The sequence below is a fragment of the Colossoma macropomum genome, unplaced genomic scaffold, assembly GCF_904425465.1.
Source record: "Colossoma macropomum unplaced genomic scaffold, Colossoma_macropomum, whole genome shotgun sequence".
NCBI lineage: Eukaryota > Metazoa > Chordata > Actinopteri > Characiformes > Serrasalmidae > Colossoma > Colossoma macropomum.
This window is the reverse complement of record NW_023494786.1, coordinates 15,052,786-15,078,050: the sequence shown is the minus strand read 5'-3', so window position 1 is coordinate 15,078,050 and position 25,265 is coordinate 15,052,786. Positions and strand designations below refer to the sequence as shown.

Genomic DNA, 25,265 nt, shown 5'->3' with positions numbered 1-25,265 from the left:
GAGGACGGTAGAATGAGGGTGAGGGAGTCAAGGGCGTGCGCTGCGCGTTGCTGACAGCTCGGCGCCTCACGCGCATGCCCAGTCAGTGCTGGTCAATGCTGTGGAGAAAACAACGGTAGCCGCTAGTAGCTAAAGCAGAGAGGAGCGGAGAGGTGAGGAGAGGCGCGGAGCGGGAGCTACTGTTACTTCCACGCACACTGTTTATCGGCTCTCCATTCCAGCCTGCCCTGTGGATACCTATTCAGCGGTGGCACTGTAGGGTAAGAGTCTTTCTCGTAATATTGTGACCTGGTGTAACAGAAGAAAACAGAAGTTGCTCTAATTTTTTGCCCCTCCTTGCAACGAAGCTGAAGTCAGCTTCTTATTCGATTTGTCCCGTTCCATCTTAAATGGTGCAGCCGTTAGGTTCCAGAACGCAATTGCTGCACCATTTAAGGGGGAACGGGAAAATTCGAACAAGAAAGCTGGCGAATAGGAAGCCAACTTCAACCTCGTCCTCCTTGCTCAGTGTCTCAAAATGGCGGACGGGCTGTTAGAGAAATAGTTCGGAGGCTTGTTTTTTTGCTTGTTTAAATCTCATTATATATATTGAACCTGCTGCTTTGTTCTGGGTTGGTAAGTCTGCTAGTTTTGGCGTTTGTAAATTTGATTGCTTTGCTGGGCGCTGGATGCTTTGCGGTGTAGCTGTTAGCTAGTTTTTTTTAGCCGCCGGTGGATCAACACGTCGCTTCATCATCAATGTCACGATCTGGAGGCTGCGCGGCGCTATCAACAGTTGGCTAGCTAACGACCCTAACGGCCGCACAGCTGAATTAACACCATTCACATCCGGCTAGACCACTTAACATAGCCTTAACTGACTGTATAAACGGAGAAACTCTTATTTACGGTGATAGTTTGTTGTAAACAGTTGTTGACTGCAGCCGTACATTAAAAAATCAGGCAGGCATCATTTGCCGGGCCGTGTTGTTAGCTAGCTAGCTGTTAGCACAACTGGCTGGTGAACGCTTTCCTCTCTGGATAGCTAGTCCGTTTTGTAGCGCATACAGTCAGGTTAGTTATTAGCTTGTGTTTGGTGCTGAGTGAAAAAGTCAGCTGTTTTCTTTAGCATTACACGCAGTGGCCCGCTATTAAATGTTGTTAGCTGCTGGTGTTTAGCGGTGATCAATAACGCAGTTGCTGCTAGCTAATACTAGGTAGCTCAGTGACTCGGGTACTTAGTGGCCACAGTGCAGTGTAGGTAATGTCAAACCAGCTATCTGGTGTTTAACCTGGTTAGAAGAATGTTTTCAGCCGTGAAGGTATGAGCTAATTAGCTAGCCAGTACATTACACGAGTCATCCTCTTCTGTAACAGTGCAGCAGTGGGCCGCACTGGATTGTGAGCTACTGCAAACAAAACAGACATGAAAATGATGGGTTGAAATGCTGTGACCTGCTTACTAACACGTGTTTTGCTGACATGACTTCGTAACCGATGTCCAGGTAATCGTTCATTTCGGGCCTGTTGAGCGGAACATGAGCTAGACTTTGGGCCATGGTGGATCGTTGAAGCAGCCAAGTAAGGGTGGAGCTCCAGTGACACCGCTAGTAGTTACTGTTCAGGGAAAGCGTTTCGGCTGATGGCCCAGCATCTGCGCTCATGCAGTTTGGGCGCGCCTTATTTTGGTGTCATGTATCCTAGCTGATTTTCTGCTTGGCACTGTTTTTGGTTTCTGGTAGTCTACCATTCAGAGGAGTTTTCACTCAGCAGTGTTTTGGCAGAAATGCATAGTGATCATTATGGAAATTCCATCAAGGGCCTGACAGACGTCATCATTACTCCCTGTCTTGTTGGTTGCTTGTCTTTGCTAGTTCACACAGAAGCACAGAGAAAAGTGTTTGCTTTTGTCAGTTGTCTCAGTAGCCCTGTACATCAGTATTGCTTTATGGTAATAGTAAACCTTGTAGGTCAAGCATTTACAAACACAGCTCAAACATTTTCAGTGAAGGACATTTGGGATTGCTCAAAGAAGTGTATCAAGACTATGTGTATTCAAAAATAAGTAGACAGTTTAAAATAATGTTATCAGTCAGTTAATACTGGTGCTCAGTGCTCAAGGCTTCTCTTCCTTTAGCATATCAATGTATCATCATTTATGAGGATATTTTTTTCTAATTAACACAAAGCAATGTGTACAAAGCAGCAGTTTGGTTTTCCTCTTAGAGTAAAATGAAAGACAGGCTGTAACAGACTTCATGGCAGTCTTTTCCTTGCATGGAGAGAACAGTAATAAATCTGCCTAGTAAATCAATTGGAGACGCACCATCTACTGTTCTGTCCACTGTGTTAAGGAAAGGCTTTGAAACAGTGAAGATTTGTGCTTTGAATTTTTGCTATTTAAGTGAAGCTAAACGAGGTGTGACATTAATTCTCAACACTAGTTTGTGCTCATAACACTGTTCCTCTTTGGTGATATTAATCCACAGCTGGAGTCTGTAAAAAGAGCATGAGTGACATAGATTCCTCATTTCTATTGCTCAGTCAGTTCATAATGAAGACGCGAATAGTTTGACTGACTGTAGCAGTCACATCAATGTAGGACCTTTACATTCTTCACAAACCTTAATCTTATGTAGAGATGCTGCTAACGATTGATTAATCAATACAGTTTAAAAATACAGTTTCATCACAAAAAGGCCTTTGGACAGTACAGGGTATTTCTTCCAGAACCTCATTTCCAGAGAGTTGGAACGCTGTGCAAAATGTAAATAAAAACGGGATACAGTGATGTACAAATCATTTAAACTCTATATTTAATTGGAAATAGTACAAAGACAACATATCAAATGTTGAATCTGATGTTGTATTTTATTGTTGAAAAATATATGACCATTTTTAATTTGATGCCAGCAACTTGTTTCCAAAAAGTTGAAATGAGCAACAGAAGACTGGTAATGTTGTGTAATGTTAATTGGTTAATTGGCACTAGGTCAGTAACATGATTGGGTATCAAATGAGCATCCCAAAGATGAGTTTTTCAGAAGTAAACATGATGAGAGGTGTACTATTCTGTGAAAGACCCCTTGGGCAAATAGTGTAATAACTCAAGAATAATGTTTCTCAGTGTAAAATAGCAGAGAACTTGGATTTCATCAACTATGGTACGTACTATCATTAAGAGATTCAGAGAATCCAGGGAAATCTCTGTATGCAAGGGACAAGGCCAAAACCCAGTGTTGGCTGGTTGTGATCTTCCGACCCTCAGGCAGCACTGCATTAAAGACAGACACGATTCTGTAGTGGAAATCACTGCATGGGCGCAGGAATGCTTTTGAAAACTATTATCCGTAAACACAGTTCATCCACAAATACAAGTTAAAAATCTATCATGCAAAGAAGAAACCATATATGAATAGGATCCAGAAACACTGCCGCCTTCTCTGGGCCCAAGCTCATTTAAGATGGACTGGGACAAAGTGAAAACGTGTCCTGTGTTCTGACAAATGAAAATTTGAAATTCTTTTTGGAAATCATGGACATTGCATTCTCTGGGCTAAAGACCACCCAGCTTGTTATTAGCACACAGTTCAAAAGCCAGCATCCAAGATGGTAAAGAGGTCCATTAGTGCACATTGTATGGGTGACTTGCACATCTGTGAAGCACCATTGATGCTGATTGATTTATACGAGTTTTGGCAACGTATGCTGCCATCCAGATGATGACTTTTTCAGGGAAGACCTTGATTATTTCAGCAAGACAATGTTCAACTGTGTTCTGCATGTATTACAACAGCATGGCTCTGTAGTAAAAGAGTCCAGGTGCTAAACTGGTCTGCCTGCAGTCCAGACCTGTCACCCATTGAAAAGATTTGGTGCATTATGAAACAAAAATACGACAAAGGAGATCCCGAACTGTTGAGCAGCTAGTATCTTGTATCAAGCAAGACTTCTGGAACTTCTTTGGAACGTTTTGCTGGCATTAAATTCAAAATGGGTGTATATTTTTCAAAAACAATACAATTTCTCAGTTTTAATATTTGATATGTTGTTTTTGGACTACTTTTAAATTAAATATAGGTTTACATGATTTGTACATCATTGCATTCTGTTGGTATTTACATTTTTCACAGGGTTGTGAAAAAACAGTTAACCGCAGTTCGAGCAACTCATTAAAACAAGAGCAATCTTAATAATGCTAATGTAAACAGATTCTGTAACTTTCCACACAGGCGCTGTAATGTTTTCTCTTACAAAACATAGTAAGTAGATGCTTAAATGCTTTTGAAGTAGCGATTGCATCAAAGTTGTTAAAGATTAGCCCATCATAATGACAGTAGCATATAGGCTAACTTAACAAGAGGCAGTTCATAAGCTGTTAAATTTTGGTTTACTTAACCATAGAACTGCTAAACCATAACAAGCATGTTTATTTTGTACAGCTTTAGCAGGTTTACCTGCCGTGAAAATGGGCTGTTGGAGAAAGGTGGTGCAAATGTTGAGGATCCTCAGTCTGTAGGTTAGGGTTACAAGCAGCCCTTTAGTCAATATTCATGGCTCCTCTTCTATGCATAATAAAAACAAGCTCACATGATGTGCTAGTGGCACATTTAATAAAAAAAAAGAAAGAAAAAAGCTGAAAAGACCATGAATAGCAATCAATGCCAGTAAATTGCACCAGCCCTACTCTTAATGCCTGAGAATATAGAATATACAGTGGTCTCAGGTCAGCATTAGCAAACCACTTCAAAAATTTTTTTTGTATTTTTGTATAGTTCCATGTGTAACCTACTGTGTGGAGGTATGGGAGAGATATACAAAACTGACACTAATCCAGTTTTCATGCCACAGAAGAAAGCTATAAGAATTGTAAATCAATTGAACCAACATACTATTTATTAATGTACATGCTTTAAAAGGGGTAAACGTGGAATAGTTGTGACAAGGAATTGAGAATGTGTAGTTCTCTTTTTAAATAAAAAAGTTTAAAAACAAGGTAGTAAACAAATAAACTGAGGTATGATCATTATTGTATATGAAATGTTTGGAGTCTTATTTTTGCTTCTGTTTTTGTTTTGTCTTTGTATTGTCTAAAGCTAGTAGTGAAAGGATTGTCTATTAGAACATGTTAGGTAAAAAGGGTAGGCCAAATGAGCTAAAACTTCAGCTCCACCTTTCGGGCAATATTTATTTGTTTTGTTTTTCTGTCTTATTAATTTTAATTAACTATTTTGGAAAATTATAAAGAAGGACCAAAATAAATTACTACTACTACTACTTCAACATGTCTGTTATGTGTCTGACTGACTGTATGTGCACAAAATACAAATGTCTTGTTACCCAAGGATGCCCAAATTTATTGCCAGTAGAGCTTTTAATTTTTTTTCTTTTCTCGTTCTGGAGTAATTGTCCTAGCTGTTGGTTAAATGTCACTCTGATGGACATTTTTCTATTAAAATTATTTATCATGCCGCACAGTACTTAATCTGTATGCACATAGGTTGACTTTCTGCTTGGCTGTTAATTTGACAGTGTCTGTATAATAAAACTTTCCTAATGATTATACAGTCTTGATAAAATGAGTCTAAAATGATTTGCTGCATTGTTTCTGATTCCCAGGCTTCATATTAGGTATAGCATGTTGTAGATTTTCTTTTTATAGCGATAATGTGTAATTACTGTTGGACTCCTCTGCTGGTCTGTGGTTCTGAAGCACAGAGGGAGTTGCTAAGAGACCTTGCTGAGTCTTTGTTTGAAGTAATGCAGTTCTTGGGCTTTGGTAGATTGTGTTTTAGTGGAATTCCAACCAGTGTTTTGTAATGACAGGGTTAGCGCCATGTGACGCAGAGTGACACCAGACATACTAAAAGTTACACTGCTATTGGAAATATTTGGAATATGATGTAAAATCCCATACAGTTTGTATGTATATGAAAACAGTAGTAGTCGAAATGAGCATCTGTATTTTTGTTTTAGTGGCATTTTTTAAGCATCTGAAATCCAGTGATTGCTACAGCTGTTTATCTTAGATGTTTTTGCTTGAATCAGGTGTACTGAAACAACAAAATGTAAAAATCTTTGTCAGATTTTGATCAGGCTTCTTTAGATGACCATTTTTGCCTGCTTCTGTTCTGTTGGTAACATTTAGCAGGAATTAGTATTCAGAGGGCTGCTGTTCTCTCTGGTGGTTCCAGTTACAGTGTGAGAAGCTAAGAGTGCCCCCTCCCTTCTGTGGACATACTGTCTCATTCACATTCATGGCACTCCTGCTCTTGCTGTTAAACTGTCTTTTTAAAAAATAATCTAAAAAGCTTTCTTTTCCAGAAGCAAAACTGTTGTGCTTTCGTTATACTTAACATTGCTTACGTTTTCAGAGGCAGTCTAAAGTGTTGTTAGATCTTAACAGAGATCTTGTGGCTGGTTTTGAATTTTGCATGTTTTCTTCCCCTTTCTGGTTTCTGTTTTATGGTATCCCCTTTTTCTCAAAAGCCTGTCCTATAGAGCAGACCCACTCTGAGAGGATTGCTTATATAAGGTACATACAATTTATCTGCCTCCTAGTAATTCCATTGCTGATAAAAGGTGTTCTCAATTCCCCAGACTATTTTGGTGTGAGCTTCAAGGTACTGAATTATATCCCATCTCACACAGCAATAATAATGTTGTGGCTTATCTCTGTTGTCCCTGAGTTTTTGTGCAGTGGCATCAGCACTTAATTCATACTATGTGGAAATACAGAATTTTGATAATATTTTGTGTCAACGCTGCATGCGCCCTGCTGGTGTTGAGACGTGACTTCATTTATGAACAGTATGGGGGGTCTAACTAGATTTCTGTGCTGCTGCAGGAATAAGAAGCTTGCTTTTTTATTACATGTACTGTGCTTTCTGTCCTAACACCGACTATTGGTGATAGAAAGCTTAACCTTCTGTTTATCTCTAATTTTCCTATTTTAATCTTTAATCCTGCTCTGAAAATAGTAGAGGTGTAACAGTTCACCTTTTCAGGTTCAGTGAGGTGTTTAAGTTCCATCTTCAGTTTTGAACATTTTTTTTTGGTCAAAAATGCTCCATGTTTAAACCAATGGTCTGTATTTTTTTATCCTTCATTGATGGGGTGAGTGAGATGAGGAGTGTGGGTGGCATTGTTGGTTTTCTTTTTCCCTTTTCTTACTTTTTTTTTGTTTGGAGGGAAATGAAACAAAATTGTAAAATGCCATTTCTGTTATTTGCTTCAGTAAAAATGGAACCCCTAGAATTAATAAGCTTCTTTAGGAAAGAAAGTTTAGTCATTTGAGCATGTGTATGCATAGCATAACCCCTTCCTTAAGGATGTACCCAGATGCCTAGTTTTGATCTTTGATGGTTATCTCCACAAAAGATGAAAAAATTAGCCACTCTCAGAAGAGACAGAAGGGCATATTGGTCATTTTGTATTATTATTATTATTATTATTATTATTATTATTATTATTATTATTGTTGGTAGTAGTAGTATTAGTAGTGGTAGTATTTTTATTTTTTTGTATTGTAATAGTATAATTTGACCTGTAAGAGGAATTTAGAAACATATTTGTTGCTGATATGCAGGGCATGCTGTTGCAGTGGTGAAGTAGGTTGATGCTGGTATCTGGGTCATCAGTCCCCATTTTACGTGTGTGTGAAGCTTCCAACAGGGGCAGCAGGAGTCCATAACAATGCTCATCATTGCAGGCCAAGTCTAGGGAATAAGAGTGAGATGTGTATCTGTGAGAGGAATGAGCAGATGGACCCCTTGATGACATGTTTGTGTTAACCCTTAAGCCCTTTTCAGTCTGCCTGAAGATTTAGGGAGCAGGGTTAGGTCAGTGCCAGTTATAGTCACTATCACACTAAGCCAAAATGATGACTTCTCTGGTGGGTCATTCCTCTTGGCACCTTTGCCCCCTCTAGGGGATCTCTGGGGCTGTTTTAGTCTGTAATCATCTCACCCTTCAATTGCTGTCTCTCTCTCTCTCTCTCTCTCTCTCTCTCTCTCTCTCTCTCTCTCTCTCTCTCTCTCTCTGTACAGATACAGTGACAGTCATTCAGGCAGGTGAATGTCTGCAGGCTGTCCGTTCGTGGTGTTCCTGCGTCCAGTCTATAAGAGGAAGAGTACGTTATAAGTGGCAGACCTCCCTGTGAGCCGGAGTCTGCGTCCGATCAGTCAACTCCTGCTAGGGAGACAGCAGCTGCTGCACGCCCTTCACCTGACCCCCCCCTCCCTCCCCTCTGCCACCATGGTGCTGTCACAGAGGCAACGAGATGAACTGTAAGTCTACAGAACCCTTGATAAACTCTCTTACTTATATAATCACAAAGATGCAGTGTAAGGAATACAGTTTTCTGGCACAGTTGTATTTCTGTACCTGTCTGTTGAGCACAGAAGAGCCATCAGTTAAAATTGTACAGCACTTTAATTGTCATCAGTGTGAATCTGTGGAATGAGCAGTAGACACCTTTTGTAACTGCTAGAGGTCTTGCCTGGTTTTCTGTTTCATTTAGCTTTTTACCATGGCACTGTGAGAATATGGATTTATCAGAGAACCTGACAGTTGAAAAGTTCACTGCTTACTGATGACCGGTCAAGAGGAATGATTGAGTGGCTGATGGCAGGAGGTCCAGACTGAATTGCAGCATGTCCAGAGTCACACTGAATGTCTGAAATCTTTATAAGCCTTGTGAGTGTGCCAGAGGGTTAAATGCATGTTGTAAGACTAATTATGTTGAAACTCTTTTTCATATTCAGAGGATGATTGTGTGTCATTCATGTTGAGATGAATAGATGTAGCCTGCATACAGTAAGCCCCCAGTGTGTGCTTCATTGGACACATAAGAGGTTTAATCAGCCCTTTGTTCAGAGGTATGAGTTAATGATTGGAGTGGGGATTAAACTGAGCTAAATATTTATCCTTATAAAGCACAAGTGCCAATATTACAGTTGCCAGATGTTCAATTAATGGAGAATTAATGAAGTTATTGACCTCAGTAGCTTATCAATAGTTATTGTGCTTTTTGTATATACCATCATTGATAAGTGATGTGGCATTTGTGGTGCTTTTTGTTTTGTGGACCGTAACGTGACAAGGCCTGTATATGTTACTGAGCAAGAGGGTCTGGTGGTAACTTTGTAGTTTAGTGGTACACAAGCTTTTGTCCAAATTTCAACGCTAATGAAATGACCATTGTAAGACAAAGCTGGAATCAGACAATTTCACGTTAAGATACTGTTACCCTAGGCTGTCAGGTTTTCAGATGGTGTTTATTAAAGTCATGTGTTTTGATTGCACAACATCTTGAAAACAGCTAAATATAGTCACAAAGTCATAATTGAACCATTCATACAAGAGCCCATTGAGTACACCCAGTGGTTGGCAGATATATGCTGCAAGGCATTATTTAAAAAAAAGAAGCGGGGGGGGGACCAAATATCTTCCAACCTAAGTGGAGTTGTGGATGGAGCTGTGGTTAAAGGAATGGATCTGTTTGGTACTTATGAATTATGTAACTGTGACTTGTGAAGCTTTTCTGATTGTGATGGTCTGCCACAGGCCTGACCTGGGATTCTTGTGATTTGCTGACCATGTCAAAACTCAAACAGTCAATCTTCTCTCCCAGAGAGAGTGTAAAGCTGTCCCACTGTAAGCCTGTAGCATGTAAGTCTCTAATGCAATATGCTGATTCTGTTTGATGTAAATGTGTGTGTAGACCCTGCACCTAAAAGATAAGGAGGCTGTAGCCTCAGTTGGCTTTAGGATGTGCCTAGCTGAAGTGCTGTTTATCTGTTCGCTCATTTTCAACCCTGATTTTACAAACGTTGTTTAGTCTTTTGTTCTCAAGCTGAATAATAGGTGCAGGAATTTCAAATAGTATTAATAATGAAGCCGTTTCCTTTTTCCATTTCTCTCCCTGCCTAATGGCAATTTCATGCTTTCATGCTTTTACAGAAGTATGAATACGACAGTATGAGTGATGTGACAGTAGTGTCGCATTCTAGTTTGAGTGACAGGACAGTAGTTTCATATGAACTTGTTTGCTGCTGTGTGCCGGATGCAAGTGTCGCAGGTGTGTGCTGGCCTAGACTCTGGAGATTGGCACATTTGCACACGTGCCGGTGTTGCGAGCTGTAGGTGCCAGCTCCTGATGGGCTGTGGATGAATCTGCCGCCAGCCAGTCAGCGGGGTGCACATCACCAGTATGGATTTAATCTGCAGACTGTCAGATGAATAAGCTTTAGGCCCTTCTGCTGTTTTCAGGGACTTCAACCGACAAGCTGCAGCCTCGATCTCACTCAAAATCAGGCCTGGGGCGGTTTAAGTAATATACATTAGCACAAAACCCAATTATGGCTCACTGAAATAAGACCTATGACTTTCTCAACAGGAACCTTAATTACCTGGTCTAATTAAGCAGAAATACAAACCTGTGTTTTTGTCTAAAAAGAAAGCCATGAAAGTGAATGGTGTAATTTACAATCAAAACATGGATAAAAAAAATTTACACCCCTCAGTCTCTTCTGAGGGTCTGTCTTGTACCATATTTCATGGAAATCGTTGTCGGTGATCAAAACTAGACATCAGGGTGCGTCTTATCTATTTTTGTTTTGTTTGTAGCTCAATTGCACTGTTGTATAAGATGACTACTTTGCACAAGGACATGCTACATAGCAGTCTTTTGTTTTGCAAGAAGATCCATCAAGGTTGTTTTGGATTAAGAGGCAAAGCAACTTTTACCACACAGTCGCATGCAAACGTCATGGTGCCTCTGATCTAATTATACGCATGTATACGTCCTCTACAGAGAACAAACTTCTGTACACTTTATCGTACAATTACTGTTCATTTGCACAGTTTAACGTAGTGGGAAAAACTGAGCAAATAAATAGAAATTGTGCACTAAGATTTGAAGAAATGCCATATGTAAGTTTGTTCCTTGTAGAGAGTAGGTGAAGTTATTTTCACTTAGAAAATTAACAAAACACATGATTTGATTAAGGGCAGTCGGTCATTTGCATACACGTGTAGTGATGTGTAGAATCAAGACATTTTTAACACACAAAATCTGTTTGAACAGTGACTTCCATCAATCAAAAATCACATCTTTACACCCTTAATAGGAATATACCTTTGGTTGTCCTTGTCCTCTCTTTTTCTTTTAGTGTTCTGTCAGATGCTTGAGATGCTGTCCAAAGGAAAATGTGTTTTGTTTTTTTTTTCTCCATCATGTGAGTGCGGCAGTTGTCTTTTACATTGTATGAAAATTTTATAATGAATGGACCAATAGATTCATTCCGTAATTTATTGAAGTAAAATATCTTTACTTTAACTTACATTGAAAGTAAAACGTTTTTGCCCTCTTCTGATAACGTAATATTTTTGAGATGCTTGTGTGTGACAGTAACGATATGCTGCTTTTTTAATGAAAAATTCCCCTTGGTGTAAAGGGGAACAGTTTATTTCAAAATTACAATTCCACAATGTTGGAACGATATTAATAATAAACAGAAATCAGTGATTTATAAATCTGCTTCATGTTTTTTTAAATGAAAATAGTACGAAGACAAGATACAAGCAATTCGACAACTTTACTAACACAGCAAAACATCAAGCAAGCGCAACACAAGACAAGCCAGCTAGTAAGTTATTACTTACTAGTTCAACAAGAAGATGGAAAAAGACTGTCTTGGCATCTGATCGCAAACGAGTAAAAGCCAGTTCATGATTTACTCTTGTCCGATCTCTTGTCACTCTCTCTTTTTCTCTCCTCTTTTTTGTCTCCTCACTGCCTCTGCCATTCTGTCTGTACTGGGAATACCGTACTAGCAGCTTCTTAAAGCTAGCTGAAGACGCATAGTTGTTGGTGTGTGATGTGGTGCCATAAAGTGTTATGCAGTTCTCTTGAAAGGTCTTGTGCACGCTCCACCAAAGTTATGTAGTGCGATAGCAGGCGTTCTGAGCCTAGAGTGACAGTGAGACACTGTTCTCACTTTTATTAGTCAAGGAGGAAATCAAAATGCTTTTGAAGCTGTTATTTTAAAGGTAAAGTTGTTACATAATGTATGTTCAAGAACCATCAACAGGTGATGCAGTCATTCTTCTATTAAAACCCTAGTCCTTTGTGAGTGAGGATGGATCAAGGCTTGCCACTTTATCAGAAACACATCAAGAAAAAAACCCAACAGTTTAAAAACAACATCAGCGTGTGATTGCAAGGATTTTAGGTATCTCACCCTCTACAGTGCATAATAACATTTTGAAGATTCAGGGTATCCAGAGAAATAGAGTCCACCTTTCAGATTGTTTATGGAAATTAACATCTGGAGCCTTCTGATTTTTACCAGTGTGAAGTTCAAAAGCCAGCATCTGTCTTGGTTTGGCATTAGCAAATCTCAACTTTTTTTTTAACTGGGTTTGTTAATATAATTTACTTTAATATTGTGTTGTAATCACCAGGTGATCTTTGCTATAGACTGTACATGAAATGTCCAATCGTATGTTGAAATCTGCTCATCCAACATTTCTCCTAAAACAAAGAGTATTAATGGGGAGTTTTTTTTTTTATTTTCTTTTTACTGGGGAAAGTCTTTTGAAAAGAACATAGAAGAAAATACCAAATTACAATTATCAATTGGCACCACAATTATGGTTATCTAAGGACAGTTCTGTTATGGGCCTATTCAGGTGCTTTGCTTTCAATGTTTGTATACGTTTATATACCTATATATGCATAAATACACAATTACATACATACACACACACACCTCTTTTTCTAGTCTTTTCTTATGGTAAGCATATTTTGATAACACCATCCAGATCAATAATCATTGTGAAGAAAAAGGGAAAAAAAATAAATAAATGAATAAAAAAATATATAAATAAATAAAAAATTAATTAATTAATAAAAAGGGGGCTGGTCACCACCTAAAAAAACATGAAAATTTCCGACTTTCCCTTCAAATTAGCTCCTTAAAAAACTATTTACATTACAAAAGAGGAAGCATTTTCTTTAATTAAGAGGAGAGGAAATAAAAAGTAGGTCAATAAAAAAAACCTACATAAGTTCTGGTCGCCGGGGTCTTATATATACTTGCCCCTTAGACCAAATCTGACAGAATTTGCCAATCTGAATTCTTAAGGAATAAGTTAGCTTTTCCATAATATAAATTTCATGAACAATGTCATACCAGTAAAACAGTTGAGGAGGTTCAACAGACAGCCATTTTCTAGTGATTGCTTTCTTACTTGCAGCTAGCAAGGCCTTCAACAATTTCTTTTCATTTTGACCTAAGTCTAAAGAATGATTTCCCAGATAAAGAAAACCAAAGTCAAAGGGTATATTAATCTGAAATATAGTACAGAGAGCCTGATGGATAGCTTTCCAATATCCAGACAGAACTGTACATTATGGGGAGTTTTTAAATACTGTGTCCACTCACTGTCCACTCTTAGACGCTTCCATCTTGTTTCTCCACTTTGTAAGGTCAGAGATTAAATATCATCTGTTGTTGCACCGTATTTGTTGGTCTTCCTCTAGTCTTTCATCAGTGGTCAAAACATGCTGTTGGCTGGATATTTTTGGTTGGTTGTGTACTCCCAGTCCTGCAGTGACACTGAGCACTGCTGTGTCTGATCAACTCATATTTGCACAACACATACTAACACACCACCACCACGTCAGTGTCCCTGCAGTGCTGAGAATGATCCACCACCCAGATAATACCTGCTCTGTGGTGGTCCTGTGGGGGGTCCTGACCACTGGAGAACAGGGTGAAAGGGGGCTAACAAAGTATGCAGAGAAACAGATGGACCACAGTGTGTAATTGTAGAACTACAAAGTGCACCTACATTGTAAGTGGAGCTAATAAATTGGGCAATGAGTGTAGAAACAAGGAAATGGTTTAAATGAATTGGCTGGTCGGTGTATATAATTCAGTGTACATGTAACTAGAATATTCAATATAAACAGATGTGGCTCTTATTAAAAAACACTTGTAGTGGTTACAGAATTATTCTGGGAGTTGTCAGTGTCAGAAATTCTAAGGTGAATAAACACTTACATAGTCCTGACCAGTCAGAACTGACAGCTGGCCTGCAATCTTGCAAGCTAGAGAGAGAATATGAATGAATAATCTGAAGCTTTCTTTTTGAGGAAAGTGTAAATCCCTCTACTCCCACATACTTTTGTGTATGTGTGCATGTGTGCAAGTGGTCCTTATTTAAATGACTGTAAACAAAACAAAGCCTTAGTACTAAGTCCCTACTCTGCTAGCCTGGGCTGCTTAAGAGGTGTGGCCTCTGTGGAGCTCCCCAAATCTCATTACTGTGTGTGTGTGTGTGTGTGTGTGTGTGTGTGTGTGTGTGTGTGTGTGTGTGTGTGTGTGTGTGTGTTTTTGACAGCTGGCTCGACAGTCACATGCTGCGCATGCACACGTCCAGCTCCGAGTGCCCTCCACACATTCTCACTCAAGGACTGCAGGCTGAGCATAATGTGGAGCATTTGCAATTAACCTACATTTACAGCGCCTCTAAAAAAAGATGAATTTGTTTTATTCATTTATGTGAGCACTGCATGCAGGAACAAGGAATTGTGTATTTTACATTCTACCAGGTCCTTGTGTATTTGAGTCAAACCGAGTGCCTTGTTGGGTGCACATAATACACCAGGTTTTTCCTGGGAGAGACTGGCATGATATAACGTATAATGATATATCAGGGTTGGTGTAAATAAATGCACTGTAAAAGTTTGTACTTTAAAAGATTGATGATTTAACCAGTGGTATGGGGTTTTATTAATAATATCCCTGCCATGTTTGAAGAATGGTCAGTAGATTTGATGTTTATTTGTTACTGTTTTCAGTTACTGTGTTTTTCACATTAATTGAAAATCCTGCTATGGTAATGCTATTGTAGTTCTTTACTAATGCTTCACAATGAAATAGGCTAATCAGTCACACAAATCTAGTAGTTTTGGTAGAATCATGAACATATGGGTGAGCCCCATGCTCTAAACAAAACTCTGTGCTTACACAGTGCATGTTTTTAATGCAGTTTACTTCGTATATATGCTTATGCTCGGCCGCACACTCTTTAATATCTTGGTGCTTTAATACAGAATGCTGTTGATGTGTGCACTTATAAATATATGTATATGCATATATCATGTATTTTACACTGGCTTTGAATGTATTTTGAATGTATATTGAATTTGTATTTTGATGGGTTGCATCCTTGATACTAGGATTTCCAGTTAACGGTCAGTTGCTGACTAATGACAGTCTGTTATCCGTCACAAGAATTTGCCAAAATGTGCACGCCTAGTTTTTGTTCTGGCCGATCACAATAGTTCTAATGACCTGACAGATTTCGAATCATACTAGAGAGCCCATTGACTTTCTGTGTTGAAACGATCATACATACTTGGTTAGTGAAAGTATTGTCAGTGTTAAGTGATGTACAGTCATTGTTTTTGCCTACACGGCGAACCTGACATCATGGATGTGGTGAGATCCATAGGTGTGGTGTAGAGTTTTCTTTATTGTTTTTAACTGTTCAGACAATCATTGCTGACAGCATGAACAGAGAAATAAAATGTGTGGGGGTGGTTCTTTGTGTCTTGCTGTGTGTTTCTACTGGAAATCAGTGGAAATTCCTCGTGGTTGGTCCCAGGCACTGGTCAGAGGATACAGTATGCGTCTGCTTATTCAGCAGAGCAGTAGCTTCAGTGCAGGTGCCTTTTGTCAGAGAGCAGTCAGGCAGAGGGAGACCGTTCTCCTGCAGTTTCTGTGTGTATGCGTGTTCTGGAAAAAGGCAAGAGAAAGTGCTGGCTTAGATGAAAGGCTCTTTATGCCAGGAGTGTGTTTTCATGTTGAAGATGCAGGGGAGAACAGCCTCTCTCCTCGTTTTGTTTACTCTGTTATCACCTCTCCAGCCCACGGAGACACACACACTTGATGCCACAAGCTAATACATGACAGCAGCAGGCTAAAAAACAAGCCATATTCTCTTTCTACAGGCTGTCATAACATGAAATATCCCCTCAGGGGCTAGAAATGAGCCTGATAAAGCTGGCTGCGGTCACTGCAGAGCAGGCTACTGACTGCAGCATTAAGATGGAGGGATGCAGTATGGTGCCTGCCTGGCTGTGATGATGTGGATGCGGAAGTAAGTGTGGAGCGTAGAGGAAATGATGTACGTTAGACGCACCTCTTTCAGAGAGATGAGGTAATGCTGGTCACACGCTCACTCTCACTCTCCCCCTTGCATCTCTTCCATGCTGCTGCCCCCACCCTACCTGGAATTTATTGAGCGTTCACTAAGATCACCTTCTGAGATGTAGATTGAGTCACTGCCTTTGAAAATAGCAGGTCCTCTTCATGATCTTAGCCTCAGCGAACCTGCATTTACTAGGATGTTTAGAATTCTGTTCTTTTAAGACTAATCAAGTTCCTCTGTTCATGAAAGGTTTTGCTGGTGTACTGCTTCCCCAGCGTGATATGAGGATGTGTCTGGAATATACACAGCTTTTCTTAGACAGAGGCAGTGGCATGGATCGAGTTTCATTATTGTTCACACCCATTTTCCCTGCATGTGCTGTATGTTGTCCTTTCCAGTAACAGTGAATTAGTGCTTCATTGCAATGTGCTCTTCCAGCCTTAGTCCTTCTGTGAGATTTAGAAGAGCACTATCACTGCCAAGTGATGGAGCTCTCAGTAAAGTGAAGGGTTAAAAGAAGTGAAGGGTGTCTTTTGTTCCTAGTTGTCTGGTTATTCGATGTCTCTGCCCACTCATGTTCATCATGCTTTCTCCACTTGTCTGCCTCTTCTGTGGTTTCCATGGCTACTACCCAAAGCTATCAACACTTGTATTTTTGTTTAGACTTCTTTCTTTTACCTTCCATATCTTCGGTCTTGCTTCTTAGGAAGACTAGAGTTCATGGGAGCTTTGAAAGCTGCATTATTTGCTAGTCCATACACGGATGGACTGGAGATGGAACCGGAATTATTTTGGTCTCTAGTGGTGGTGGCATTTGACTTTCTCCATTCAAAGTATCAGTTCCTAGTCTGGCATCTTTATTTTTGTTTGGTTTTCAAACCCAGCCAGGGAGAATTTGCACAGTGAGATCAGTCAATAAGATTTGAATAGGCTGGTCCAAGATGATTGCGATTAATATCAGCCCTGCCTTTATATGGGACTGACCAGTCCTAACAGGCATCTGCTGAAAAGCATTCTCTCTGTTGTCAAAAGAGGCTTGGAAATGATACTTTCCTGTTTATTCATCGCATAAAGAAAACCCAAACATTTGAACATGAACCTGGACTGTATAATATAAGATCATTATTTGCATGTTGAACATATCCTGTAATATAGATTTCAGTTTATGAGTAACCCAGCACACATGTTTCTGTATGAACCCCCCTACTTTAGCTGCCCAGATGAGCAGTTGGTCAGTTGATTTGTTTGTAGGACCAGATTATAGGATCCTCTGAGCAAGAAGCATTTATACACACAAGTCCATATCTTCCTGCAACCTAAGCATGCTGAATTTGACACTTGACTATTTTTTTTTTTTTAGAAATCAGGTAGACACTGGGACTCACAAAATCAGACTGCATCTCTGGATTATAATTGTTTAGAAATGTTCTGCTTTGTCCTGATGTAAACAGACACACGTGCGCACACACACATTCTCAGACCCTTGTATGATGCCCTCCAGCATCCAGCAGTGTCTGCTGTATTCCTGCAGCCTGTCATGAGCGATAACCTCATGCTGACCTTGACTTTAATGAGTGGTCTTGCTGTCAGAGGCAGCAGCAGTGAGCTGATGCCCACAGTGGAGTTGGAGGACCTGGTACCTTATTGCCTACTGCTGAACAGCGCTGCCCAGGAATCAGTCCACCAATCACTTCACTGGCTCTGTGTGATACTGAATACCCTCTGAACTCTGACTCCTTATGATGGAGATGACTAAGCCACAGGTTTTTTTTTTCCCCATCCCAGGTTTTTGGATCCTCCTTTGTGTGCGACTCATTATAATTAGAAGTGGTATGTCTTTTCCAAGATTTTTGTTTGTGTTTTTTAAACCTAGTCAAAGAGTTTCCACAGTGATTTATAGTATCAGCTCTACCTCACAGTGGAGCTTGCCTGATGCCTCATTGCCTGCCTCTGAACAGAACTGCCAAGGAATTGGTCCACCAACCACTCTTCACCAGCTCTGTGTGACATTGAACAACCTCTGGACTTTCCCTGTTTAAACGGCCAAAGGTTTTTTTACGTCAGTTATTTTGATCCTCATTTGGTTGTGTTTGACTCATTTTAATGAGACTTTCTTTTCTAAAAACGATGCCGATATTGAAACCTTCACTGTACTACTAAGCTTTAAAATGTGCTGTATTTAATTGAAGCACTACACTTGAAAAAGAACACAGCTGATAACATCACACGGTCTGAGTGTGCGCAGTTTCAGGCTAGAATTGTTACAAGAGTGGATCAGATTAATTATTTTTTCCTCTCTAATATCCAGTCCAGCATTTTCTGTTCATATTGGCCTGATACCTGGTATCAGATTGGTAATATCTCGATTTCTAACACACATACTGATTTGGGTTAAGCAAAGGAGAAACAAAATCCTGATTAGCAGAAATGTATGTGACCGTTATGCTGAAGCTGCAGTTCTTTATTGGTCTCGGTCTTTCCTCTCTTGTGAATTTCATTTGACAACACAATGCCAGGAAGGAGCTCTACAGTAGAGACGTTTCTCAGACGGCTTTGTTTTCACTATCTCTCAGATCTGTCTGTATCATCTGCAGCGCTCAGACTCGAGGAACACATACATGCTGGTGTTTGGGAGACCGCTTTGTTAAAACAGGTTAAGCCATCTATGAATTTGCCCTTAAGTTGATTTGGTAGGCTACTCATAAATTATTTTTAATTGATATAATTGTAATTAAAATCTGGTTCCTCCCACTGACTTCACCATTATTGCACAAATTATTGTTGAGTCCACTCTTTTGTTTTTATATATATATATATATATATATATATATGTGTGTATATATATATATATATATGTATATGTGTGTGTGTGTGTGTATGCATACATTCTCTCTCTCTCTCTCTCTCTCTCTCTCTCTCTCTCTCTCTCTCTCTCTCTCTCTCTCTCTCTCTCTCTCTCTCTCTCTCTCACACACACACACAAAAAGAGAGAACTTGCTCTGACTCCCTGTGTGTGTGTATATATATATATATATATATGTGTGTATGTATGTACTTTTCATGCTTTTGCCTTGGCTCTTCCAGTTTTATTTCGTTATTGACCACAAAGCAATCTGGGCTTGTTATTCAGTCGAGACAGATGTGTTAGTCTTGTCAAATTGATGTTTTCACGTGTTGTTTCTTCGACTTTGAACCAGAGAAATCCAAACGTATAAATTATACGTTTTGAATGTTTCTCTCAGACATGCTTGTTCTCTCCTCTTTGTTGTCAGTAGGGAGGAAAAAATTACAAAATCCCTTACTTAAGCTTTTTCCAATTCCAGACGTTCTTAAATAGAACCTGCCTGCCTATCACAAGAGCTAATTATTCTTCTCTTTGTTTTTCAGAAATCGAGCGATAGCTGATTACCTTCGTTCCAATGGATATGAAGAGGCATATTCAGTTTTCAAGAAGGAGGCAGAATTAGATATGGTGAGCATGTAGGGGGGCACCCCTCCCAGTCTTCCTTCTTAAAACGTTATCACACCCAGGCCTGAACAATATCTCTTAATTTCGAGTATTTCCCTGCTTAATTGATGATAGCGTTAGGAGTTGTGACTGTGAGGGTGTGTGCACTGAATTAAAAAGATGTAGTAAGATATTTCTGGAGCCTGGCAGAGGCAAACCATGTTGGCCTCTAAAAGATGAGTGGTGGTGATGAGTGAGAGAGGCACAAACTAAGGTCCTTCTTAATTAACGCTTAGCAGTCTTGGAGAGTTGCTAGGAAAGCTGTCTGGTATGCTAGAACTCCCTGGACCAGTGTTCTTGTTTATTTTTTGCCCAAGCAGTAGGTTTTTCAATCACTCATTTCCTTCATAGTGGAACCACAATGAATAATTGATGGGACTTGTCGATGGAGAAGCACCCTTTTCAGATAAGCTTGTGCCTGCTGGCAGTACTGGACTAAAAACTCACTTTAATTAGCCAGAATACTATTAACACCTATTCATTCAGCTCAGATGGTTCAGTTGTGTCACTGAAAGGGTTCAGAATTATTATTATTATTATTATTATTATTATTACTGTATTTTTTTTTTAAACCAGTCCAAGCATTACAAGTTTATTTGAGCTTTCTGTAGGTAAGCTTCTGCGATATAATGATTTGATTGTTCTCCTACATGATCTTCCAGTGACATTGACTTTATTGTTGATTTGCAAAATTAGTGAAATAATATATAAGTTTGCCATTTAACTCTGGAATTCACTCTTTTAAGATGGTAAAAATGCAAGAGATTTTACTTCCAGTTCAGATTTTTTTGTTTTACAATTTTACATTACCATTAGTTGCTTGTTAAAAAACCTTTTTAAACAGTCACTGTGAGCTCATTGTGAACCCTTCTGTTGTGAACATAATTGCAGAAAGATTATTGCAGAACAGAGAAATTTGCAAAATGCTACAATCTGGCAACTTTTTAGATTTAAACCTGAAGAAAAGAGTCAACATGACGTCTAAAAACCATGACGAACAAGTAATCAAAAAAGCCAGCAACACTTTGAATCTTCGGAATCAGCCAAGACTGGCTTTACACTGTGAAACATTCACAGAATTTTATTTGCTTGAGTCACGGCGCCGAGTATTTCACACTAACTTTACAGCCATACGTTTATTAGTGCGCAGTGTCAGCAGGCAGTATAAATGAGTCAAAATAGCTGTTGCACTAAGATCTTCCTCGGAGGGGTGGAGGCTGGAGGAAAGTCGTCTCACTAGCATTGCAACTAGTGCCAGCTACAACAATGTAGCAACTATCAAAAATTCAGCTGGTACTGACTTGATTCAGGCACAGCTTAAATCGAGCAGTGACAAACGCTGTAAAAACCGAGAGCACTATTTTCTCACAGTTGGCAGCACAAGGGTTCAGACAGTCCAAATAAAGCTTGACCCTTAGCATGCCCTCATAGCTGCTTATTATTATTATTATTATTACTATCATTGACGTTGTTGTTGTATTATAGTTTACGCACAACTGAATACGGCTTGTTAAAGGTTATTCATAATTGGTTGCACGACAGAAACATGCTGTCACATGTTGCCTGTTTTTTAAACCTAATGACACTCAACAGCGCAACTCCATGGTTTTAGGTTTTATTTTTTTTGTGTGTGTGTCAGAGTTTTATTTATTTATTTATTTATTTATTTTTCCCCCCACCATGAATATCTGTTCTAGTCGACATGGTAAGTAGTGAACAGAGAAAAATCAATACCACCCAAGGCTAGCTTTAGGTGAGTGATCGGAGCGCTCCACACTAGGACTCAGACCGTAGTGATTAGAGGCTGGCAGTGGTAGTGGGCTCATATTTAGCCATTAGCCACAATGTGCGGCAGAGGGTCCAGGCAGATGGCAGATCAGACCTGAGAGTAGGCTTGGAACGCCCCTTCCCTCAGAGACCTAGTGACACGACCCCCGTCACTCCCCTCTCTCATCGCAGAGGTGGCAACTGTTCTCTTGGACACCTCTTATTCGATTCCAGCAGAGTGAATCTGCTGCAGCTCATGTACTCATGCAGACTTTCTCTGCCTCATGTGGTGGTGGGTTTATGTCCCTCTCTCTTTTGTTAGAAATGTTTGCCATCTTATATGCATTTTTGCAGTGTTGTTGAAAGAGAAGAAGTCAGTATCACTGGTTTGAATCGAACCATAACAACACACATTACCCTCGAGATGATGTTTTACCTCACAAAGCAAAGCATTAATATGTACACTTCTCTTCACAAGCAGAACCCACTTGTAGCCCCCAGCTCAGATCAGCCATGCATATTTAAGAACACACACGTAGGGAGGAATGTCTCGGTTGAAGGCAAACACAATTAACCATGTTGGTTTTTCATACCGCTGAATCAGACTCTCACTGCACTGAAAGTGTGAATAATAATGAGTACTCACAGATAACTGAAGCCAAATGTTGTGTTTGTTGTTCCAATTCTTTTTCTTTCTGGTCCAAAGTATTCTAGGCTATATAGTGCATTGCATTTATTCAGTAGAGTCTATAGTCCATATTTGATCTGCATTTTTCTGTTTGGTGTTGCATTTAAACACCAGTTAGAATTACAAATGTCATGAAGATGCAGATATGAATATACTTAATTGCGCTTGGAAATTTCAGTGTTATTTCTCTGCTGTATAATCCAGTGTGATTTTAAAAAGAAATACTATACATACATGCTTGCACCTTAGGTTAAGACTTTTGACCCTGCTGACAGGTTACTCTTTAAGCTTGGAACTGTACGTTATTCGCCAAAATCAAGTTGGACATAGTGCCAGGCACCCTGAAGTTAATTTTTCACAGTGCAGTGTTTCTATAATTGTAATCTCGGTAAGCTGTCTTTGTCTGCAGGAGATTAACCCATGTGAAGGGATTTAGAGAGAATTTACAGTTCCCTTTAGGGGTGATGGGTGTATGGCTACAATTATATCTAGAAGCTGTTTTTCCCATATGATTTTGCGTTGCTGCTCTGTTTCTCATGCTTTTTGGTTCTTCTTGTTAGAATGAGGAATTGGATAAGAAGTATGCTGGCCTTTTGGAAAAGAAATGGACTTCAGTCATCAGATTACAGAAGAAGGTTTGTGCATTTCATATTTAAAGAAAAGAACCACATCCTGTTACGTTATTATAATATAAGTCGTAGAATTCTTGTGCATGTTTTCTGCATAATTCTTCTGTAGAAGCACTAAGTGGTCTTTTGTGTTTGACAGTGAATTTAACTTTCAGTATGTTAGTGTAGGTCCAGTGTAATCTGCATGTGAAATTCTCAGTGTGCATCCCCTTAATGGCATTATCCTGCTGTTTGCTCGAAGGTGATGGAGTTAGAATCAAAGCTGAATGAAGCAAAAGAGGAGATCACTTTAGGGGGACCTATAGGACAGAAACGAGACCCCAAAGAATGGATTCCCCGTCCCCCAGAGAGATATTCTCTGAGTGGCCACAGGAGTCCTGTCACCAAGGTCATCTTCCATCCTGTCTTCAGTGTCATGGTGTCTGCCTCAGAGGATGCCACAATAAAGGTGGGTGTTCTTTGTGTGGCTTTTTCTCTCCACTCAAATTGTTTGCATAACGGTCTTAATGCACTGTTTTTTTTTTTTTGTTTTTTTTGTTTTTTTTGGTTGGTTTGTTTTTTTTCCTTTTCTTTCTTTTCTTACCTTTTTTCCTTCGAAATATTTGCATAATGAAATCAAGATGTAAGCCAAGTCATTCAGGGTGGTTTGATGTGAAGTGCTCCATTCTAGAGAAATTTGCCAAGTCAGAATTGTTTGTAGTTGTGGTGATGGGAACGTCTGAAGAATTTAGTGCCTCTAAAAGCTACATTACTGGAAGCTATTACAGAAAATGGTTCAAATACACTGCCTGATGAGATTTTGTTTTATGATAGTTTTGGGAATGTAAAACGTATTTTATTTTATGTTTTATGTTTTCAGATCTATTTAGGCTGGAGAAGAACACATATGAACACTTGAAATGACTGTTTGTTTGTATGTCAACAGCTGAATTATGCAGAGACTTTTCCGCAGGAAATTTGCAGGGAATTTCCAGCAGGAATTTTTTTATATTGTAGATATAAAGTTTTCATTTTCCAAAATCGCCATTGCAGTTTCACTCCTTTAATGCAAATTGGACCTTTTTTTGTCATTGATGTGCTTTGTAATGTGGTGTCTTGTCATCAGTGAGAGCTATAAATGAGAAGTTGTTATCCCCATACTCTGCCCTGCTGTGTCTCTATTAAGCATCTCCGTCGCCTGCTTGCTCTGTCTAAACAAAAGCGAGGCCAATAGTGTAGTTCCCATGGCAATGAGATCTATGATCAAGTATGTGCTCCGTTTCTGCCAGTCTGCCATCAGCAGCAGAGCTCACCAGCTCTGCATGCAGCACCAGCATTGGATCCAGACACACTGCATGCTCCTATCCATCTCGCACCAATTATCTTGTATTGTAGTTCAGTCAAATCTTATATTTTGTCACCATTTTAGAAGCAGAGTCCATGGTGCTGTTTTGTGCTTCAAATGAGCATAAACTTGTCTTAAAACCAATGATTGTTTAATTTAAATGTAATTCAAGAGGAGTTCCCTTCACGTTCCCAGGCACTTGCCTTTCAACAAATTCAACTTCCGCCTGAGTGCCAGTAGCCGTGGCCACCGACCCAGGCAGGCTTGACTGGCTTGCGCCCCTACCCCCCACTTCCCCCTGTGTCCTACTTTTGCATATTGTGGAATTAAACCTTTTCAAGCCTCACCATGTCATAATGTTACACATTGGTGCCTTTGGCCAGACAGCCAGAGCTGTTACAGTTTTAGTCTGCTCTGCTAGAACCATGTATTTGTATTCATGGCTTATTGTCATGAGGCCCCTAAGCTGGGCAGCCTGACACAATTGTCCTACCTGTGGAGATATATGGCAGTATTATTTATTTTAAAAATGTCATGAATATTCTGTTTAACTTGCATGTTAACCAGCAGTTTCAAAGCCTTCCGTACTGTACCTGCTGATAAGAGAAGAGTTTTCATATTCCTTGCGTGATGTCCATTTAAAGTGCCTAACTGCCGAAAGGCCCCAATTTATATAAATGCCAAGTCAGCGTTTTCCCTCCCAGGAACGGAGAGTTCATTTTAATTGGTGGTTCTTCCCATCTCTTGCCTTTTGTCTTTCTTTTTGGATTTTTACTCCACTTGTTTGTGGACTGGCCTGGTTTGTAAAATAAAGCTCAAATCTTTTTGTTATTGGGATATTAGCTCCAAGTGATAGTGTAAGCAGAATCTATATTCTTTACCTTAATCTTGCCCATGTTATGTAAACATATTAAACATGTAGGCCTATTGCTTGTTTAATCCTGGTGTTTAAGCTTGTCTGCTGTGGGTGTGGCCACAGCTTGCTTTTGTCTACACGTTTCCTTTACTCACTAGTGAATGGGGTTTAATGGATGTGAGAGAAGAGATTCAGATAAGCTGGTGGAGGGGCGTCTGTCAATTTTTGCTCAACTCCGACCCTTGTGCAGCACCCAGCTTATCATTCTGTGTCTGCAGCCTGGAAAC

The 25,265-nt window shown here is 39.6% G+C and overlaps 1 protein-coding gene across 1 annotated transcript in view; it reads left to right on the top strand.

Annotated features, from left to right (window-relative positions):
* The first annotated feature begins 89 nt into the window (after positions 1 to 89).
* The window catches only part of pafah1b1a (platelet-activating factor acetylhydrolase 1b, regulatory subunit 1a), a 34,752-nt gene continuing 9,576 nt past the window's right edge, over positions 90 to 25,265 (top strand). Inside the window, exons 1-5 of the mRNA XM_036561878.1 lie at positions 90 to 260; positions 8,028 to 8,267; positions 19,594 to 19,678; positions 22,730 to 22,804; positions 23,040 to 23,246. Coding sequence (XP_036417771.1) covers positions 8,236 to 8,267; positions 19,594 to 19,678; positions 22,730 to 22,804; positions 23,040 to 23,246 — 399 coding nt within the window. The 5' untranslated portion in view covers positions 90 to 260; positions 8,028 to 8,235. The remainder of the gene's footprint in view (positions 261 to 8,027; positions 8,268 to 19,593; positions 19,679 to 22,729; positions 22,805 to 23,039; positions 23,247 to 25,265) is intronic.